At 39.8% G+C, this 22,757-nt stretch overlaps 3 protein-coding genes across 4 annotated transcripts; all 3 read left to right on the top strand.

The window, feature by feature from the left end:
* The first annotated feature begins 9,271 nt into the window (after positions 1-9,271).
* On the top strand, positions 9,272-13,036 carry LOC112192167 (formin-like protein 11). Its single transcript, XM_024331750.2, has 4 exons — positions 9,272-11,392; positions 11,478-11,668; positions 11,813-12,048; positions 12,134-13,036. Exons 1-4 carry the CDS (start codon positions 9,693-9,695, stop codon positions 12,860-12,862), a joined length of 2,856 nt encoding a protein of 951 aa, XP_024187518.1. The 5' UTR covers positions 9,272-9,692; the 3' UTR covers positions 12,863-13,036.
* Positions 13,037-14,951: 1,915 nt separating this feature from the next.
* Positions 14,952-17,795, top strand: LOC112192170 (luminal-binding protein 5). The gene is made up of 7 exons (XM_024331756.2): positions 14,952-15,108; positions 15,207-15,474; positions 15,571-15,782; positions 15,920-16,639; positions 16,730-16,884; positions 16,970-17,052; positions 17,144-17,795. Exons 1-7 carry the CDS (start codon positions 15,057-15,059, stop codon positions 17,637-17,639), a joined length of 1,986 nt encoding a protein of 661 aa, XP_024187524.1. The 5' UTR covers positions 14,952-15,056; the 3' UTR covers positions 17,640-17,795.
* Positions 17,796-18,888: 1,093 nt separating this feature from the next.
* LOC121052218 lies at positions 18,889-22,003 on the top strand. Of its 2 annotated transcripts, XM_040516718.1 has the most exons (7): positions 18,889-19,389; positions 19,662-19,740; positions 20,005-20,097; positions 20,242-20,395; positions 20,516-20,604; positions 20,767-21,067; positions 21,188-22,003. In XM_040516718.1, the coding sequence occupies exons 3-7, from the start codon at positions 20,072-20,074 to the stop codon at positions 21,773-21,775; spliced, it is 1,158 nt and encodes a 385-aa protein (XP_040372652.1). In that variant the 5' UTR covers positions 18,889-19,389; positions 19,662-19,740; positions 20,005-20,071; the 3' UTR covers positions 21,776-22,003. The 2 variants fall into 2 exon arrangements, with proteins under 2 accessions (XP_040372652.1, XP_040372651.1); XM_040516717.1 differs by having other exon boundaries at positions 20,516-21,067.
* Positions 22,004-22,757: the final 754 nt, after the last annotated feature.

Here is a 22,757-nt window from a genome sequence, read left to right as displayed (position 1 = left end):
TCAATAATAAGAACACATCTCTCTTATCAATCTCTCTCAAATACATTATACTTAAACACGTTATCAGCACGACTCTAACCACAAAACAGAAAACCAAAACTCATTCACAAAGCAGCCCCTAGCCCGAGCTAGCCGAGCCTTCGCTGCAGCCCGAGCGCCCGTGTGCTTGCAACCTTGCACAGCAGCCCCTGCTGCCCCCTTCCTGCAGCCCTGCGTTCCAGCCTGCTGCCACCGAAGCATCCCTGCTGCGCAAACAAACCAACGCACACCCACTACATCTTTTTTCCGTTCCTGTGCACATCCGTCTTCTTGCAAGCCTCGAAACGTCTAGTTCGGAAGCTCAGATCGAAAAACTTTCTTCATCAAAGTTGTTCGTCTCTGTCTCTTCCATCTAACCTCAGAATTTCAGCCTTATCGGAGTCATATTGAGATCTGTACACCAATCGAGGTACAAGCTGTTCAGAACAGAATCTGCTCCGAATTTTCACCAAGTAAGTATTCAAAAGAGTAAGTTTTAAAGTTCCTAAAATTTGAAATTTGAATATTTCTTCTTTTTCTCGGGGACTTAAAAACCTCCCTTCTTCTTCATCCCACCTTTCTTATAACGTGGGTTCGATCTTGAAAAGCGGAATCGTGGGGATTCACGCAATTAACGAACTAAGAGCGTTCGTAAGACATCGGACTAAGAGCGTCCGTAAGCATCGATTTAACGAACTAAGAGAGTTCGTATGCTACGGACTAAGAGCGTTCGTGAGCATCTATTTTGACCATACAAACATCATTGTTTCGGTCTAATCCAATTATTCTTGGAAATAGATTTCTTGGTAGCATAGCTCGGAAATCTTATTTATATTAGTTTTCGTGGAAGCATTGACTCCGAAACTAACTTGTTCTTGTTTCATCTTTCAGGATGTCAAACATGAACAAACTCGATTTTGTTCCATTGGATTATGCAGGCAAAATGTACTTATTTTGGGTCACTGATGTCGAGACCCACCTTATTGCCCGGGATTTATTGCATACTATCCAAGAGCTTTGTCCTATAGAAACAGCTCCAGACCCTCAAACTGAGAAAGATAATTCCAAGGCACTTGCCTTCATGAAACGTCACATGGATAGTGACCTACAGTTTGAGTTCATAAATGAGGATAGCGCCATAAAGCTTTGGCATGCGCTTCGCGAACGATATGGCAATGTTCGTGACTCCATACTTCCGAATACAGAAGCAGAATGGAAAGATCTTCGCTTCTCTGAATTTGACACTGTCATGCAATTTTATTCGGAAGCTCTCAGCATCAGAGCAATGATGCGTCTCTGTGGAAAAACAATCACAGAAGGCCAATTGATTGAGAAAACCCTCAATACCTTCCCCGTCTATGCTATGAGGTCCTCTGACTTATTCCGGACTCATGTAAATGCAAGACGGATCACAAGTTTCCAACAGCTTATTGAAGCTATGGCCACTGCTAAAAGACATGGCAATGAACTTGTGTAAAGAAGATTTGATAGGCTTCAAGATAACTATCAAGAGCATCGTCCTATGACTAGAGAAAGTCGCCATCGACGTCATGATCCATACGATCGAAATGCTCAAGAAGGTAATCGCTCAAGGCGACAATCCCACGACCGTAGGAGGCGTGATTTTGAGGGAAATAGGGTTGGAAACCATGGAGCCAACGTTGGCCATGGGCACCACTTTCCAACGCCACCAGTCCTAAGGACTATGCATATTGCGCCAATGCGCCTCAATCAAGGGAGAATCCTCTTTATGGTGTCTATTTCTGATATGGAACGTCTGATCAATGGACCTGAATTTGCAATGTACCTACGGAGGTAGTCGCATCATGGTGATCAAGACTTCGAGTTCACAAAGACTTTAAATCTGGCGATGAAGACAAAATGCCGCAGATTTTTATTTATAGTCTTTTATTTTTCCAAGAAATATGTAATGGCTATTATGCCTTAAATCAATAAAATGACTTATTGTATTAACTCTTTCCCTCTAGGCGTACTCAAGAGTACTTGTGATGTCTAGGCAAGGTTTGATCTGAGAGAACGGTTTTAAAAGTGAGCAACGCTCCACCAAAATCTCGCCTTACCTTACCTGGTCACAACTAAATTGAAATTACCGAAAGGATTGAGTGACTACGATTTATCTACGGTTTGATTTTTATATTGGATTAGATTTTGGTCAAGAAACTTTGATGTAATCATTGGCTATTATTAATAAAGTATCGATTTATTTTATCTCATGTCATGGACATACTTCTCGAACTTTATTACTTACAAGATGTAAGAGCCAATGGTTTTCATGCGGAAACGCATTGTGAGAATGGACAAGAGTTCCTTTGCATCACCTCTAATGACTACAGAAATAACCGAGTATTAGAGAAACTTATGTGTCGCTCTAGTGGGTTGTATGCAACCACTATTCGAGTCATTGAATCCAACCATGTCATGAGAGATGATTTATGGGATTCCGACACATATAGGCTTTGGCACGACCGTTTGGGACACCCAGGTAGTGACATGATGATCCGTATATTAAAGACTTCACACGGACATCCCTTTTTCAGAACGAAAAGAAGTAAAACTCGGTTTTTGGACACCGAATGAGCCCCTGCGCCTCACGGCGCCGTTCACCCCCAAATCCGGCCATCCTTGGCCGGCGCCGCCTTCCCCCTGCGGCCTCAGGGTGGCATTGACGCCACCAAGGCTCCTTTGTCTCCAACTTTTACTTCTAAAGTCACTTGTGCCTTTGTGGCTCAACCAAAATCCTCATTGGTTGTTTATAAAGCCCATCATTCGTTCTGCAAAGCCTGCTCTTTAGCAAAGTTAGGATCGAGACCATCCTATGCAAAGGACACCAAAGAAAATATACCATTCTTGCAAAGAATCCAAGGTGATATTTGTGGACCTATTCAACCATCATGCGGACCATTTCGATATTTTATGGTATTGGTTGATGCATCGACACGCTGGTCACGTGTCATGTTATTGTCCACAAGGAACGCTGCATTTGCTAAACTCCTAGCACAAATAATTAAGTTAAGGGCTCACCACCCTGATCATCCTATTAAGTCTATAAGATTAGACAATGCTGGAGAGTTTACATCAAAGACTTTTGATGATTATTGCATGTCCATTGGGATTGATGTTGAACATCATGTTCCTCATGTTCACACCCAAAATGGTCTCGCAGAAGCCGCCATTAAACGACTACAAATGGTCGCTAGGGCATTGGTAATGCGCACCAATCTCCCTATTTCTGCTTGGGGCTATGCAATATTGCATGCAGCTGTGCTTATTCGTCTGAGGCCCACTGCCACTCAACCCTTTTCTGCGTCCCAGATGGTGACTGGGTATGAGCCTAATGTCTCACACTTACGCATATTTGGGTGTGCAGTTTATGTGCCAATTGCGCCACCACAGCGCACCAAAATGGGTCCTCAAAGACGATTAGGCATTTATGTTGGATATGATTCTCCAACGATTATCCGCTACATAGAACCCTTGACAAGCGATCTCTTTACCGCAAGATTTGCGGATTGTCAGTTCGATGAGACAGTCTTCCCATCGTTAGGGGGAGATAAGAACATCAATGTTCAACAGGAACGACCGGAATTGTCGTGGTCTGTCCCCACTCTGTCTCATCTTGATCCCCGAACCGCACAGTCCGAAATTGAAGTGCGGAGAATTCTCGATCTTCAGAACGTACCAGAATCGATGCCTGATGCGTTTTCTGATATCGCTAAAGTGACGAGATCACACATACCTGCTGCAAACGTGCCTGCAAGGATTGATGTCCCTAAAAGTAGAGGACATGACGCCAACTCAAGAATGCATGAGCATGGCGCCAACGTCCCATCTCTCAATGATGGTGACGTTATGGCTAGGCCCACGGCTCCTGCCAGGAAGCGCGGGAGGCCCATAGGTTCGATGGATTCTCGCCCAAGAAAGAAAGCGAGTTTGGCACAGAATAATCCATTAATCATCGATATGAATAATCCATATCATGAGAATATTCCAGATTATGGTTATGTCAAAGAGACATCATTGGGGGACGCTCCAATGTCAGAACCAACTCCAGAGAATAGAGAGATCTCCATAAATTACACTAGTGTACATGAGATGATGGATAGAAATTCTATGGCAATTGATGATGCATTTGCATATCATATTGCGAAAGGGATTATAGAATATGATGATATCGAACCTCGCTCTGTTGAAGAATGTCAACGAAGAGCAGATTGGCCTAAATGGAAAGATGCGATCCAGGTTGAATTGGATTCACTAACAAAGAGACAGGTATTTGGGCCTGTAACGCAGACACCCCCAAGTGTAAAGCCTGTTGGCCATAAATGGGTCTTTGTTAGAAAGCGTAATGAGAAAAATGAGGTGGTAAGATATAAAGCCCGCCTTGTGGCGCAAGGTTTCTCACAACGCCCTGGAATCGACTACGAGGAGACATATTCTCCCGTAATGGACGTTATAACGTTCCGCTACCTTGTCAGTTTGGTAGTTTCCGAAAAACTTGACATGCAGCTTATGGATGTGGTTACAGCATATCTCTATGGGGATCTAGATTCAGAGATATATATGAAGGTTCCAGATGGACTTCAATTACCCAAATCAAGTGGCTCTAAACCACGGAGCGCGTTTTCAATAAGATTAAAACGCTCACTATATGGATTAAAACAATCTGGACGGATGTGGTATAACCGTCTAAGTGACTACTTGATTGGGAAGGGATATATTAACAATGAAATATGCCCATGCGTGTTCATTAAAAGAACAAGTTCCGGATTTGCAATCGTAGCAGTTTATGTCGATGACATGAACCTAATTGGAACTCTAGATGAGTTAAAGGAAACTGCTAATTACTTGAAATCCGAATTTGAGATGAAAGATCTTGGGAAGACACGGTTTTGTCTCGGTTTAGAACTCGAGCACCGTAGTGATGGGATTTTGATCCATCAGTCTGCATATACTCAGAAAATCCTAAGGCGCTTTAATGAAGATAAAGCAAAGCCTGTGAGTACTCCCATGATCGATCGTAGTCTTGAGCCCGGAAAAGATCCGTTTCGTCTAAAGGATGAGGACGAAGAAGCATTAGAGGCCGAAGTGCCCTATTTAAGTGCAATAGGCGCATTATTGTACTTAGCTCAAGACCGGATATCTCATTCGCAGTGAACTTGTTAGCTCGACATAGCTCTGCGCCAACACGCCGCCATTGGATTGGTGAAAAGACAGTCTTTCGATACCCAGGAGGTACGATTGATATGGGCCTATTTTATCCCTACAGAGAGAAAAGGAATGACGGAAGAATGGGATCGGACCCCATTAGGCATGAAGCCGCCGTCCACCACAACATAGTGGCCGGCCATGTTGCTGCCAACGCCGCCACCACCATCAAGGGTGGCCGGCCTCACCCTATCCCCCCTCCATCAAAACGACAATGATGTCTTGATGGGTTTTGCTGATGCAGGGTACCTCTCTGACCCTCACAAAGGTCGCTCCCAAACGGGTTATGTCTTTACCATGGGAAGCATCGCGATATCTTGGAGGTCTACAAAACAGACCCTTGTTGCTACTTCCTCGAATCATGCAGAGATTATTGCTCTACATGAAGCCGTACGTGAATGTATATGGCTAAGGTCTATAATTAGACATATTCAAGGAAGTTGTGGTTTGAAGTCTACCACAGATGAACCTACATGCATTTATGAGGATAATGCAGCTTGTATTGAACAAATGAAGTTAGGTTTCATCAAGGGCGACAACACCAAGCATATATCGCCCAAGTTCTTTTATAATCAGCAACAACAATCACTTCTAAAGATTGAAGTGAAACAAATCCGATCAAAGGATAATGTAGCGGACTTATTCACTAAGTCGTTACCTAAATCCACCTTCGAGAAACATGTGAAGAGCATCGGATTGAGGAAGTTATCCGAACTCCCACGATTGTAGCAATCAGGGGGAGATATCGACATCAGGGGGAGTTATGATGTCTACATGTTCGATCTCGAAGAGTGAAGGACGTGTTGTGCTCTTTTTGTCCTTCGACCAGGATTATTTTTTGTCCCACAGGGTTTTTGTTACCTGGCAAGGTTTTTAACGAGGCAACGGATGAAGCGTCACCACCAAGTTTGAGCGGCACAAGGGGGAGTGTTGAAGGAAAATCAAGTTTAGTATGCCTTATCAAACTAGGAATAGGAATAGGAGAGAAGGTTCTAGATTTCTCAATCCTACACGGATTGGTATTCCTTGTAACATTAGAACTAGCACTTTGTAATCCCTATATATAGGGCTCCTATTCTCAATAATAAGAACACATCTCTCTTATCAATCTCTCTCAAATACATTATACTTAAACACATACTTTATAGTTGAATTTTTACGAAAGTTATAATTTTGGAATGAGATGTAATAAACAAAATAACTCCAATTTTTGAAATAGGTAGACTGACGCGCAATTCATCATTTTTTTTTGGAGAGAATTGTCAACTCATTGCATTGATCAGCAAAATTACACATCATGACTCATTCCTGTGGGACTGTCAAAAGAGTCACTACCTAAGTAATTCAACATTTTTAAAGATCATGAAGCCATGCCAAAATCTAACCTCGAACCTCCTAGAGAATCAAAAGGCCAAGACATCTTAGTTATTTTTGGCGACAAAACTCAGAGAGAAGCTACGAGTTCATTCTTCATAGGAGAATGAATTCTTACATAAAAGTAATTAGAATTAAAATAAACTAGCCCAGCAGTCCAACTACTCCATATTCCAGACAAAGGCCCAAAAGACAGGGAAACCCTAGCACTAGGCCCAGAAGTCAAAGCCTAAATGGACTTGCTAAGGCCACCCAAACCCATGGACACCTAAACCCAACAAGGCGGAGTACCAGTCCACCTCCATTCGACGGCGCCAGCCGAGGAAGACTTCCACCACTGCTCACCGCCATCGTTGCCGCTCCCAACAGCTGCCAGCTTTACTCCGGCATAGAACGGTGGAGCCATTGCTAGCCCAGCGCCGCATCATCATCTATGTCACCATTCGCCGGCAGCACCCAGCCACTCAGCACAGCACGAACACACGAGGAAGATAGCCACTCGGCTCTCCAGTACTGAGCGACCTCGCGACCAGCACCACTCACCGGATCCATTCCTGTCCAGCCATCCTCAATCCCGAATGACCCAGATCCCTCATATCCGCCGTGAGAAACTCCTTGCAACACAGACTCACCACCACCCCTAAATTTGAGATGCCGACTACGAGGAACTCCACAGCCCTCAATCTCCCAACGACCAGACGAGAGAGAAATTTCATCTCCTCCAGCCCAATTTGCAGAGCCGCCGCCATAAGACCACGGCCTCCACCTATCTCTCTGTGAGAGTAACCTAAGCATTGTTTCCCTACTAACCACGCAATTCATCACTTACAATTATGTTATTTGATCGAGAGTATATAGTTTAGTGTAATTATGATGAATTTCACTTGGTTCATTTTAACTCGTATAGTCAAACACTTGACGCCGTGACATGGATGAGGAGAATTAGGTTTTAGCCTTCTAGGGTACGCACGTAGTCTTTCTTTGGACTAGTTTTGTGAGCAGGAGAGAAATTACGTACGGTTTAGAAGTTTAAAGCTAGAAGAACATTCCAAAGGAATAAGTAAAAGCCCCTTAATTACTTGGCTGTTCAATCAGCACCTGCACATGTTTTGTTTGTTATCTGAAAATTCATCAGATACTACTGGCCTTGTCGAGTTTGTACGTATAGATCATCAGCTTATGTAATGTATTGTATGATGTATTTTCCACTTGAGAATTTAGGGTTAGAATTAGTTTTTATATCTGAACTCACCGATTGTGGACTTGAAACTTCCATTTCCTTTTCATTTCAACAGTAATATGTACATCGTACGTTTCTTTTCTGAGAATGGAAGTTAGTGATAAAATCTCATAATATTATTCCGGAATGAATGATATCTATGACCGTCATTTTTATTTAATCTTAAAGAGAGAAAACTCAAAAGGACTAGGTTTTGAGGTGCTGAAGTGATATAATTAATTCATCGTTGCGCAGTACTTTATTATAGAAATCTTAGATCACCATTATTCCAATGATATTGAAGGACAAAATTTTAATTTATGTTCGGTGTTTGAATGAACACCCCATTTGAGCAATATTATTGTATCCACTTTCTCAGTTATTTAATTGGGGAACACCTTTTAGCATAATGGAGCCGTATATCTTGTTTGGCTCGAGAGGAATTAGACACACTATCGGAAAATCATGGTAGAATGGAATACACATAATTTGCCCCCCCCCAAAAAAAAAAAAGAACGGAATATAGGTAAAAGTGACGCAAAAATTCCGGGAAGAACAGCATTCGTACTTTTAATCAAGTGAAAAATATGTATCATGTTAGATAAAATTATAGTAATGTGAAAAGGAGATGAGGAGAAGTATGTATACAACTATATTAGTTAGCATATTGAGATTTAAAAATGCACTTAGAAATGTGGAACTTTGTGTTTAGGTCTCGAGTTTTTTCTTTCACTTACTAATTATTTTAGACCACAAGTTCAATAGTAGTTTGATCTTATTCTTCATTTTCAAGGAACCCAACTATGTTCTTAACAATCAACTCAAAATCTCGGCTGCCCTAGCTTTCTAATCAGGGAAGGGAAAGGAATGAGCTTCGGATCTCAGTAATTTCGATGTCAAAGCCATAGTAACGTAGTAAAAGAAATGTAACCGTATCTCACGCCAATTGATTGAAATCTAAGCAACTGTGTGTATTTGTATATTGTCGGTTTGAGACTGTAGTATCTTTCTCTCTATGTCTAGGTGAGGGGACAACACATGAAACCAACTTTAATCCCACCGAAGTTTGGATATTAGTCCAAAGAGAACAGCATCTGAAACACTAAAAATCATCCCCTAAAAGCCTATGAAAGAGACGAGCAATCCCTAATCACTTTTAGCCTTCTCGCCTTCTCTAAAATATTGCATCTCCAAGATCTTAACCTTTTTGCACATCTTGATGTTTTGCTCCTTGGCTTGTGTTGTAAGAAGCCCACATGGGGAAAGTGATGGACCCCTTGGTCCATTCTTATATAATAATTAGGGTTGGAGAGAACTGGTACCATCAACCTCTATATGAATTGGACAAGGTAACCAGAATGGGGACCCATCAAACCCTTGTTTTGGTTTTCATGACCGTTTTAGCTGCAAATCCCATTACCCATTTGATAGGTAAGGGTCTCTGCTGTGATCATCAACTCTAAAGTGCTGACTAAATCTGAATCAAAATGATGAACTAATGAATAAAAGTGCTCTACTTTTCTCTTAAAGATATGGCCTTTATATAAGATAAAAGAGTCATAAGACCAATGAATCGAGTCAAATTAGGTTTTAGAAGATCTTCATAAGATGTGTATTGATAGTGTTTTGCAGAGGTATTTATGGAGGTGAGAGGAAAAGAAGGCCCAGTGCAACTACAACTGCTGCCTTGCTCAGGGGTTTCTTGGAGTAGCATTAAAGGCTCTCTGGTCTTGAACTTCATTGTACACCACCTATATGACAAAACTTTCCAAAGAACATTTGTTCAGAGAAACAAAAAGGAAGGACATGATTTATATGCTTTGATGATTTTTGTTTGAGAGAGACAAGAAAAGAAATGGGTTATCATAGTTCTGTGATTTTCCACATGATGGAAATCTTCATCATGTTTCTTCTCTTTTCATTACTCAATACCACCCACATTTTCACTGTTGGGGCTTTATCAGATGCAGAGGGCTTTAATGTTCATGGCCTACAGGTGCTGCATCATTCAGTGGAGGACAATGTTGAAGGCACTCAGAGCCTGCAGATTGAGAAGGTCTCTGGAGAAGATGAGAATGAAGAGAATAAGATTTCAGTGGTGGAAAAGTTCAGGGCTTTGCTTGGATTGAGGAGCTTACACAAGAGGACACCATCAAATGGTGACAGTGAATATGTGTCTCCATCTCCTTCTCCTTCACCCTTCAGTGAAGCTGAGGCTCCAAGTCCGGCTCCTGCTCCTGCTCCGGTGCTGCACATCCGTCCACATTCACATCATCCACACCGGTTGCGCTCAATCTCTCCTCCTCGAAAAATTGTTAGAGAGGATGATAAAGGCAGAACCAGAAAGATACTTATAGCTGTCCTTGTTTCAGCTGGAGCTGCTACTTTGATTAGTGTGCTTGGCCTCATATGGGGTTGCAGGAAGTACGAAGAGCACAAGAAGAAACCCACAAGAGTGATCTCACTTTACGGTGAAAAGGGAGGAGGAACAAGCGGTGGATCAAAGCATGTTGGTTCTCAAATACCAGCAAGCAAGGTGAGCTTAAACCCTGGCACTCATGATCTTATTTATGTTGATTCATTAGGCATTGAAGATGTAGAGCAACAACAACAACAACAGCCCTCTTGTCTTAAGCAAACTTGTGGAACTTTAAATGCCTCACCAAATCATTACACACAAAGATGCACATTGAATGAGATGGAAGAGGAAGAATCTAATCAAGAAATGGCGAAACCAGATTTTGACAATGTTAGTAGTTCTTCCACTAGGGAAATTACCTCTGTTCATGAGGATAATGCAGACTCAGTCAAGTATGAGTCTGACTGTGCTAATTCCTCAACTAGGGTTAAAGTTGTTCCCATTGATGCTTATTCTTCTGATGAGGAATCTTTCCATTCTTTTGGAGATTCCAATTCATCAAGTATCCGCCTTTCAAATGCTTCAGCGGGTAGTCTAGGCGACAACACAGCAGCAAATATGTCTACAAATGTGTCAAACAGAGAGGTTTGTTTATCACCCTCTTTTATGAACTCACCAAACCTATCAGCAACCCCAAACCAAACTTCTATTCCATCTCTGACTGCACCATCTTCTTCCAATAATGCAAAGAATTTCACAACTCCTCCTCCAACACCACCCCCTCCTCCACCTCCACCCATACACTTTCCTCCTTTCAGTCCTTCTCTTAGTTCAACTAGAATTACATCTAAAGCCTCAAGTTCTTCTACATTGAAAAATCTGTCACCTCCTAGAAAATCAGATTCTTCTTGTGAATCAAACCAAATCTCAGAAGGTGGCCTTTCCTTTTCGCCTCTAAAGTCCTCAATACCTTCTCCAACTTCGCCTTCTATTCCTCCACCGCCTTGCCCACCTCCCTTTTTGAAAGCAACTAACAGCTCTGCCAAAGGTCCACCTCCTCCACCACTCCCTCCACTCACACCATTGGGAAAAGATGGAACACCGTTGCCAAAACTGAAGCCACTACACTGGGACAAAGTTAGAGCTGCACCTGACCATTCTATGGTATGGGACAAACTGAGATCAAGCTCATTTGAGTAAGTGACATGATCATTATTGGTTATTATTATTTTGCATTCTCTGTCTATTTTGATATGAGTAAATTATGCATCTTGAAAACAGGTTTGATGAGGATATGATTGAATCTCTTTTCGGATACAATCTACAAAACACAATGAAGAATGATGAAGGAAAAAGCAAGACACCTTCTCCGAGCAAGCATGTGCTTGAGCCAAAGAGACTACAGAACATAACCATACTTTCAAAAGCCCTGAATGCTACTACAGAGCAAGTATGTGAAGCACTAGTACAAGGTATGTAACTCCTAAAGCTATTAGACTTCGATAACTAATCAACATCAAGGGGTTGGACTAAATTGATATAATAATCTGTTTCTTAACAATTTGTTCTGTAAACCATAACCATTTAAACATGCACACTTGTATATATGAAAACAGGAAGTGGATTGTGTTTACAACAACTTGAAGCACTTGCGAAGATGGAGCCAACCAGTGAAGAAGTGGCTAAGCTTTCTGGCTATAAAGGAGATATCAAGGAACTGGGATCAGTTGAGAAGTTTGTTAAGGCAGTGCTTAACGTTCCTTTCGCCTTTCAGCGAGTTGAAGCCATGCTTTACAGAGAAACTTTTGAAGATGAGGTGGTTCATCTTAGGAACTCGTTTTCAGTCCTAGAGGTAACAAAACCAAAATGACCAAAACACATTACACAGATTATGAACACAAACTAATATTCTTCTTTCCATCTCAATTTTACTATAGGAGGCCTGCAAGGAACTCAGATCAAGCAGGCTGTTCTTGAAGTTACTTGAAGCCGTGTTGAAAACAGGCAACCGGATGAATGTGGGAACTATCAGAGGAGGTGCTAGAGCATTCAAGCTAGATGCGCTTCTCAAACTTGCTGATGTGAAAGGAACTGATGGAAAGACTACCTTGTTACACTTTGTGGTGCAAGAAATAATAAGGGCTGAAGGGATCAGAGTTTCGGATAGCATAATGGGTAGGATCAGCCAGAAAAACAAAATCAAGACAGTTGAAGAGAAGGAAGAAGATTATAGAAGAATGGGGCTAGACCTCGTCTCTGGTCTCAGCACTGAACTCTACAATGCAAAGAAGACGGCTACATTGGATTTGGATGTTCTTGCAAGTGGTGTGTCAAACCTATCTGATGGAATGACCAAACTGAAGCATTTGATAAATGAAGAATTGGCCATGGAAGAGAAAAGTGGGAACTTGGTGAGTTCCATGAAGTCTTTCATAAGCTATGCAGAGAAGAGTTTAAAAGAGTTGCAGGGTGATGAGAATAGAGTGCTGTCACATGTGAAGGAGATTACCGAGTACTTTCATGGAAATGTGAGCAAAGAAGAAGCAAACCCACTTAGAATTTTTGTGATTGTTAGAGACTTTTTGGGAATGTTAGACCATGTCTGTAAAGAGCTCAGAAGCTCAAAAGCCAGCCGCTCTCCAAATCCTCTTGCTCCATTCAGATAGATTGTAGATATAAGAGTGCTTTGTGTGTTCATAATTAAGATGCATTGTACCTTTTTTTGACAAGACATTGTTCCTTACATCAAGCAGAATATGTGACCCTGATTATGAATTTTGGTGTAGAATTTGGGAACATTCGAATTAATTACTTGACCCTTAAGCATATGCTGGATTGAATTGATTGCACTTCATATAGTATTCATCATGTAAATGTCTAGAATACTCTTGAAAAGTTGTCGTGACTCAATTAGGATGGACAAAAAGAACACTTAGATCATAATATGTTAGACCAAACCACATAAAAAATAGATATAATTACAGTTTACCCCCATGAGGTTTGGGGGTGTCATCATTTCACCCTCTCTACTTTTAATTTTGACTTTTTATCTCCTAAACTTTCCAATTTCAATCAGCCGTGTCCAATTTCTTATATTCCGTCCAAATTGGAAGTTAAGTCTGACCCTTGAGGGTTAAAATGATCATTTCAACATAAAAAAATAATAAATAATAAAAATAAAATAATTTTTTTTTTCTTTCTGTTTTTTTGTTTTTTTTTTTGGTCTTCAACCTATACACCACAAGTTATAATAGGTTTATAAAAACAAAAAAAATACTCTATGTGGTTGAAAGCCGTTTGTTGGTCTACGAAATTTGTGATATATCTCCAATAAAGTGAAGAATTTTAGGATATATCCCTAATAAAGTGAAGAAATATTTGTAAAAAATAATTTTACACTTTATCTGTAAATAAATATCTGTATATCCCCAATAAAGTGAAGAAATATCTGTGTAAAATCATTTTTGGTCTACATATTTGTGATATATCTCCAATAAATTGAAGAATTTTAGGATATATCCGCAATAAAGTGAAGACATATCTGTGTAAAATCATTTTTTACAGATATTTATTTACAGATAAAGTGTAAAATTATTTTTTACAGATATTTCTTCACTTTATTAGGGATATATCCTAAATTCTTCACTTTATCAGAAATATAATATCGTAGACCAACGAGCGGCTTTCAACCACCTAGAGTATTTTTTTTGTTTTTATAAACCTATTATCACTTGTGGTGTATAGGTTGAAGACTAAAAATTTAAAAAAAAAACAGAAAAAAAAATTATAATTTGTTTTATTTTATTTTTATTTTTTAATTATTTTTTATTATGTTGAAATGACCATTTGAACCCTCAAGGGTCAGACTTAACGTCCAATTTGGACGGAATAGGAGAAATTGGATACGGCTGATTGAAATTGGAAAGTTTAGGGGGTAAAAAGTCAAAATTAAAAGTAGAAGAGGTGAAATGATAACACCCTCAAACGTCAAACCTCAGGGGGGTAAACTGTATAACTCAATCAGACAACTTATAATCTTAATTACTGCTGCAAAATAATTAAGCTGCAGGTTTTAAAGTGGAAGGCAGATAAAGTTTCAAGAACCATTTGAATAAAAAAAGTATCGAAAAAGTTTGGATTTTATAGCACTTGCAATCTAAATTTACAACAACGAGTTGGTAAATTTTGACACTATTACATAAATATTAAATAAGAATTATCAAGACTTATGATTTAGAAATTGATCACTGATCAGTAATTCATATACAATATCAGTTTAAGTCTTGTATTAATAGATTTTAACAATCTATATATAATGATATTCATAAAATTTAGAACAATTACTAAACTTTAATCTAGGTCTCTAAACTGAAATCCTTTGTTTTTGAGAAAATCCAATTCGAGAAACTCTAAAGACTTTTTTTTTTTTTTTTTTGAGAGAAAGAAACTCTAAAAACATTTAAGACCAAAAGAGAAAAGAAAAAGGGCAAAAAAAAAAAAAACAACCTCTAAAAGTGAAATGACAAAAATAGCCTTGTTGTTACACGTATGGCCTTTACGCGCCTTTTCTCCCTCGACGATTCAAGAAACCTCCGGATTCCAAAAGAACCCACGCGGCCAATTCCCATTGGCCACTTGACATGTTAAACATGAAAAGGGTCCAACAATCAATTGCGCAACTTTCTGACCTGGCGCCCACTGATTGGACAGAACACATAAACCCAACTAGAACAAGAGCAACTAGTCGAAAACACTAGAACAAGAACAAAGCCTTTATAAAGCAACTCTGCATCGCCACCTCCTTCACCAACTTCAACATTCACAGACACCATCAGAGAAGAAAGCCCAGAACTACAGAAGATGAAGAACACCAGAGCATTGTCGTTGACGTTTTTGCTTCTCTTTCTTTCAGGTATGAAATATGTTACAAGCTTTGTTTGTTCTACCAAATATGATGTCACGTTCAAGTAAAGTTTTTGCTGATAAATTTGTTGGTTTTTTTTTTGTTAGAATTCTTGTGTGGAATAGCATTGGCGGCAGAAAGTTCATCGAAGCCGGAGACCGTGATCGGAATCGATCTCGGAACCACGTATTCTTGTGTGGGGGTGTACAGGAATGGCAATGTAGATATCATAGTAAACGACCAGGGCAATAGGATCACACCCTCTTGGGTTGCATTCACGGACACCGAGCGGTTGATCGGAGAGGCGGCAAAGAATCAAGCCCCTCAGAACTCGGAACGTACAATTTTCGATGTCAAGCGGCTCATAGGGAGAAGGTAAGCGAAGTTAATGTAATTTGTTTGGATAGTTTCATCGATCAAGTTCAGATTGTAAACTTATAAATTTGAATTTGAATCTTGTGTTTGGTATAGGTTTAATGATCCAGAGGTTCAGAGAGACATTAAGTTTTTGCCTTATAAGGTTGTGAATAGGGACGGGAAGCCTTATATTCAGGTCAAGGTTAAAGGTGAGGACAAGGTGTTTAGCCCTGAGGAAATCAGTGCTATGATACTGAGTAAGATGAAGGAAACAGCTGAGGCTTATTTGGGGAAGAAGATCACAAGGGCTGTCGTAACAGTTCCAGGTAATGTCTGAGTTTTCTCTCTTAAAGAAGTCCGATTTTGTCATCAACTTAATGGTTCAGTACCCATAGGTTGAATGATTGTGGATCAAAATTATGGTTTGATGGTTTAATGAGTTTGTTTTGATTGCTTCTTGTAGCTTATTTCAATGATGCACAGAGGCAGGCTACCAAGGATGCAGGCATCATTTCCGGGCTCATAGTTGAGCGAATAATCAATGAGCCCACGGCCGCAGCCATCGCGTATGGTCTAGACAAAAAGGGGGAGAAGAACATATTGGTTTATGATCTTGGTGGTGGTACATTTGATGTAAGCATCTTGAGCATTGATAATGGTGTATTCGAGGTGAGGTCTACGAGTGGAGACACTCATTTGGGAGGAGAGGATTTCGACCACAGAGTGATGGACTATTTCATCAAGTTGATCAAGAAGAAGTACAACAAAGACATTAGCAAGGACAACAAGGCTATAGGGAAGCTTCGCAAGGAATGCGAGAGGGCTAAGAGGGCCTTGAGTAGCCAGCACCAGGTTCGAGTGGAGATTGAGTCACTTTTTGATGGCATTGATTTCTCGGAGCCATTGACAAGGGCGAGGTTTGAGGAGTTGAACATAGACTTGTTCAAGAAGACCATGGGCCCAGTCAAACAGGCTCTGCAAGATGCAGGGTTGAAGAAAACAGATATTGATGAGATTGTGCTTGTTGGAGGGAGCACTCGTATTCCGAAGGTGCAGCAGCTGTTGAAGGACTTCTTTGATGGGAAAGAACTGAACAAGGGTGTCAATCCTGATGAGGCTGTGGCCTATGGTGCGGCAGTTCAAGGTGGAGTCCTCAGCGGAGAAGGCGAGGAGGGTATCAAAGGTAATACATGACTTTACATCATATGGTGATTGTTATTGGAGCTGTTGCATAGTACTCATACTAAAAGATTTACTTTTCTGTTTGTTTCAGACCTTCTCTTGATTGAAGCTGCTCCTTTGAGTCTTGGAATCGAAACAGCTGGTGGTGTGATGACAAAATTGATTCCAAGGGGCACCACTATTCCAACCAAGAAGTCACAAATCTTCACCACTTATCAAGATCAGCAAACCACAGTGTCAATCAAGGTATATAATAGCGTGCAATGAACAAGTGTGCAGTTTTTCTGATTGGAATTTCTCTACTAATTTACTAATCTTGGTAATTTATCAGGTTTTTGAAGGTGAAAGAAGCTTAACAAAGGATTGTCATGAGCTCGGAAAATTTGATCTAACTGGCATTCCACCTGCTCCAAGGTACGTAATTAGAAACTGACAAGAGTTCTATAGAATGTCTCCTAATTGGTTTGGGAAATGTTTATTGAACATCGCTATAACATCTCTGCAGGGGAGTGCCACAAATTGAAGTGACGTTTGAGCTTGATGCGAATGGAATCCTACAAGTGAAAGCAGAGGACAAGGCTGCAAAGAAGTCTCAATCCATTACGATTACTAATGACAAGGGGCGCCTCAGCCAGGAAGAGATAGAGAGGATGGTGAAGGAAGCCGAGGAGTTTGCTGAAGAGGATAAGAAATTGAGAGAAAAGATAGATGCTAGGAACAAGCTTGAGACCTACATATACAATATGAGGAGTACTATCGGTGATAAGGATAAGCTGGCAGATAAGATTGACTCGGATGACAAGGAGAACATCGAAAACACACTGAAGGAGGCTCTGGAATGGTTGGATGATAACCAAAACGCAGAAAAAGATGATTTTGATGAGAAGCTGAAGGAGGTAGAAGCAGTGTGCAATCCAGTCATAAAGCAGGTCTATGAGAAGAGTGGTGGAAGTTCTGCTGGTTCGCAGGAGGACGAAGATGAACCAAATGATGAGTTGTAGAATTAGAAAGTAGGGGAGATTATCAATTCAAGGGCTTGAGTTTTTCTTTTGTTCAGTAGTTGTTAGACTAAACTTCTCAGTATGCTCGATATTCTCGATTCATGTATGAATTTTCTAGGTTAAAAAGAAACTAGAGTGATTTCATTTGGTAAAGAATGACTGTATTTGAAATGTGATGAAATACTTGGACCTTTAATCCTACAAGTTACAAAAAGGTATTTACTAAAATAAAGACAAATCATTAGGACACAATGTCTACTTATAGAGACACGAGATTATAAATATCTTTCCTTATATGAATGACAATTTTCTATAAGTATAGTGTTGTATATAGCTATTGTATTGATGAGAGATTTATAACACGTTGTCATCGTATATTATGAAGATCTTAAAGACACATTGCTAAAAGCAAAATCTCAAAAGTAAAGTGTCATTATAAGCCTATTGCTTATCAAATCCTTCAAGGATTCAAATGCAAGTCCATGAATGGTTGAAAGAGCCTGAAGCTCACTTATGGAATCAAAGAGTCTAAAAACTAGTTCATATGTACTTATTTCGTTATAGTCAACGTGATCTAAATTGCCTTGATAAGTACTATGACAAGACTACGGAATCGAATTCGAGTTATGATTATAGTTTTGCAACATATTCTAACTTTCGCAAAGTTTTGAATTACTTAGAGCTCATATGAGACATATCAATACATAAAAATATTGATATGTACTGCTAGGTATGCCATGATGATTTTTCAATGTTTTAAACTATACAAAGTTAAATGTGTCAATTTCTTAATATTGTCTAGCTTTGTTAGTATTGCTTTAACTTTGCAGGTATGAAAATTTGTGATGAGCCCCTATATGCAAAGCACACATGTTCTCACCTCAGTGATAGACACATCAAACCACTATACATGGTACATGTAGCTTATCACATACATAATTGAGGCTTGCAACAATCAGGGGGAGCATCTAGAAGTATGCTACCTAGGACATAGGAGCGTTGTGCTCTTTTTGTTCTTAGACGAAGGTTATTTTTGTCCCACTGAGTTTTTGTTACCTGACAAGGTTTTTAACGAGTAAACAATAAGCGCGTCCAATATCATAATTCATTAGTAGACATTCAAGGGAGAGTGTTGTAAATATTACTATCTATGTGGCTATCCAAGTAAATACTCATTAGTTATGTAAACCCTAGCTCTATATAAATAAAAGGAAGCAAATGAGATTGAATCAAAACCCTTCTACTTCCTACCAACTATACTTTCTCTATCTTCTCCCCACTTTATAACAAATATGAATTTTTTCCTGATCGGCAACTCCACTTTTGGTGAATCGGAGGGAAGCATCTCCCTCTAGGACTAGAAGTAGAGTCCTGGTGTCATTGGGGAAGCTGGAGAAATTGAAGGTCAAAGGAGTTGCGAACAAGTCAAGTCTACTCCAAAAACCATTTCCAGATTTCCGGCAAGCTTGTAAGCAAATTTCCAGATTTCGCTATAGCCGATTGAAAACCCATCGCTGTGTCCGAGCCCATACAAATCCCTGTTCTCAATTCAAGCCTCAAGGTTCAATAGTGCTTCAATCTTACAATTAAGCAATGGAAGCTGGTTTCTCTGCTTGAATGCAACTCGCTTCTTTTGAAGTGGTTCAAGTTTCCATAGCTGGGTTATTTCCCCGTTTCAATTGTATTGAAGTACTTGGAGCTCTCAAACTTCAGCTAGACCGGGAACGGAGAGCTAGCAGTGTTGATACTGGTAAGTAATGTAATGAAGTTTCCTTTTCTGATTTGGTACACACTGTTGTGTATGTACTGATGTGACCATGATATAAATGATTGAATCTTTGTGAATGTGAATGAGTGGTTTTTCTAATTAAGCTATTCAAGTTCACCAATTAAGGAGTGTATGAAAGGAGAAGTAATTCGTTATTTAGTCATCCCTAGCTCAAGGTTACCCACATGTGGTTATCTACATGACAACAATAAAAACCATGCAGCTACTGATTCTGGTTTATGCATACATGGCAGGTTATTGTTGCTATCTTTATCTTGTGGGTTCTCATTGGACCAGGGGTCTGAAGTTCAGTTCATCAGTGAAAGGGTACAGGTATGTTGGGTTGAATTGTGATAAGTTTGAAAGTTGCATTCGTTGTTGAGTTGTTGTAGTTTCTATATAAATTTCCGTAAAGCTACTTGTTTTGTTTCCAAAACTTGCGTAGCTCTATTGGTGGTCATTGTCATTAAAATACTAAACAGAGTGTTCAGTTATAATATAACTTTCATACTTGATTATTAGTCAATTGTTTGCTGACTATTGGCTGCCGATTGTATAACTTTAAGGCATTTATATGTTTTTGTAATGGTTATGCAGTTGCTGTTGTTTTGAGCTTTTGATAGTAAAGGTGAAGCCGTAAGAAGCACACTTTTTGATTGTTATAATGGCTTCATCATCGTATCGGTTTGGGTAAGTAAGAGAATTCATATGTATTGAATTTAAATATTGTAATTTTAACTAGATGAATTCTGTATTAGCTTGCAATGAACCATGACTACCATGACTATTATAATTGTTGATCATAAGAATGATTTTGATTTTGCTGTTTGCTAGTATTGAACTTCAACAAGTTGAGCAAAGTATGATTGACCAAGAGGTGTTGAAGGAGTGCGTCGATGGAGTTGGAAACCGGACACCTGAGGTAGAAGCCCCTACCCATCATTCTCCCACCTTGATCCAGCTTTTCCCCAATTTGTCCTATCGGCTGGTGAGTTTCTGTTTAAGTTTCTTAATTAATGTTTGATTAGTTGAAAGTGATGTTACAATCATGTGTTCTCAGATTACTTCACTAATTCAGTTGTATATCTTATTATTACATGTACTTCAGCCACGCCAGGGAGTGCCAAATGGTCGTCTAATCCGCATTCAATTGTGGCCTCCTCCTCCGCCCCGTGATGATTATAGGGCTACTGTGAGGTATATAGAATACACAATAAGTCAACTTAAGAATGGAATCGTTTCACAACAAATGGTAGATTCGGCTAAGGAAACGGTACGCCGCCTTAGATCGAAAGGATATTCCAACTTAAATGAGGATGAAGCAATCACTCTAAAGGACAGCATTCACTTCCTTGGTAGGCTAGAAAGCACCCCCTCTTCCTTTAGGAGGAGGTTTCTTAAATTTGCTGAAGACATTCCAAGCCGTGTCCGCTGCCTCCGTCAAATGCAGGAAGCATTGATTGATCAGCCAAATCTTGTAGAGCAAGAGAGACAATGCATAGCCAAAATTCAGAACAGAATGCAAGCCCGCGCTCTAAGAAACCAACAGTTTGATGAGGAAGAAGCGACGGTCACTTGTGAGAGGGCTAAGAGAGAAGAGGAGAAAGAGGTTCTAATCACCAGATTGGAGGACATTCGCCGCAATTTGTCCTATCGGCTGGTGAGTTTCTGTTTAAGTTTCTTAATTAATGTTTGATTAGTTAAAAGTGATGTTACAATCATGTGTTCTCAGATTACTTCACTAATTCAGTTGTATATCTTATTATTACATGTACTTCAGCCACGCCAGGGAGTTCCAAATGGTCGTCTAATCCGCATTCAATTGTGGCCTCCTCCTCCGCCCCGTGATGATTATAGGGCTACTGTGAGGTATATAGAATACACAATAAGTCAACTTAAGAATGGAATCGTTTCACAACAAATGGTAGATTCGGCTAAGGAAACGGTACGCCGCCTTAGATCGAAAGGATATTCCAACTTAGATGAGGATGAAGCAATCACTCTAAAGGACAGCATTCACTTCCTTGGTAGGCTAGAAAGCACCCCCTCTTCCTTTAGGGAGAGGTTTCTTAAACTTGCTGAAGACATTCCAAGCGGTGTCTGCTGCCTCCGTCAAATGCAGGAAACATTGATTGATCAGCCAAATCTTGTAGAGCAAGAGAGACAATGCATAGCCGAAATTCAGAACAGAATGCAAGCCCACGCTCTAAGAAATCAACAGTTTGATGAGGAAGAAGTGACGGTCACTTGTGAGAGGGCTAAGAGAGAAGAGGAGAAAGAGGTTCTAATCACCAGATTGGAGGACATTCGCCGCATTGTGACTGAAACTTCCACAGCCTTGTCTTATATAGATGGTGGGAGGATCTGAATTAAAGTATGACCATTTTGCTGCAAATTGACTTTTTAGTCTTGTATTGGATTGTTGGGAGGATATGGTTCCCCTTTTTACTGATCTTTCTAACATTTGGATTGTAATGTTTGGCCGAGTTTGTCTACTGTTTTCTGAGAAAGAAATGCATATAAGATCACAAACTGGTCTTATTCGCTGTATGTTTTTGCACAACTATGATATAATGTAGTAACATTTATTGTTTGAGAGGTTCTAAGCAGTATAAACGAGTATATAAAACTACTACATACGAACAGTTGCAGGGATTCTCACGAATCACTTTCATTGTTTCAGATTTTCAGTTGTACATCAGTACTAAAATTGAAAGAATTTTGAAGTGAACTGGAATTTTTTGAGATACATGTCAACTCAATGCATTGAAAAGAGCCATTATCGAAGCAATTCAAAAATTTTTTTTTTTTAAAGATGATAAAGTTCAGGTAAAAGCTACCTTGCAGACCCAAAAGGGTGGAAAACCCTAGATGATTTGAAGCTGATGTTGCTCATCTCCAAAGTCATGGGTCAGCTTATCTTAGTTTGTCTTTTTTTTCTTTTTCTTTCAACTAGATGCATCTGTGTTTTGTTCTTTATTTAGCAAGCTTTATGTGGTAGTTTGATGGTTGGAATTTGATTTGGTTTTCATTACCTTGTTATTGTTTTGGTGATTGCTTTTCCATTGCCTTTTTTCTGGGTGTTGGATTCCTAATCAAATCTATAACCCCAAAGCTTATCCTCCACCCACAATGTTATTGCCAGAACCACTGGGTGTGGGTTAATACAGAGGCAAAATGAGAAGGGAAATGAGGTATCATCTGAGTATAGGTTCAAGCAAACCAAGTGCCATGGCCATTTACTAAAAGCAACTCCAATCCACCCCTCAATGGCCAAATCAATTGAAATGGATAGGGATTAAAATTTCAAAAGGTATGGAGGAAAGTAAACTTTTCAAGAGAATGGATTA

This window comes from Rosa chinensis, chromosome 3, assembly GCF_002994745.2.
Source record: "Rosa chinensis cultivar Old Blush chromosome 3, RchiOBHm-V2, whole genome shotgun sequence".
Lineage (NCBI taxonomy): Eukaryota > Viridiplantae > Streptophyta > Magnoliopsida > Rosales > Rosaceae > Rosa > Rosa chinensis.
Note: the sequence above shows the minus strand (reverse complement) of the source record. Positions and strands in the feature narration are given on the sequence as shown.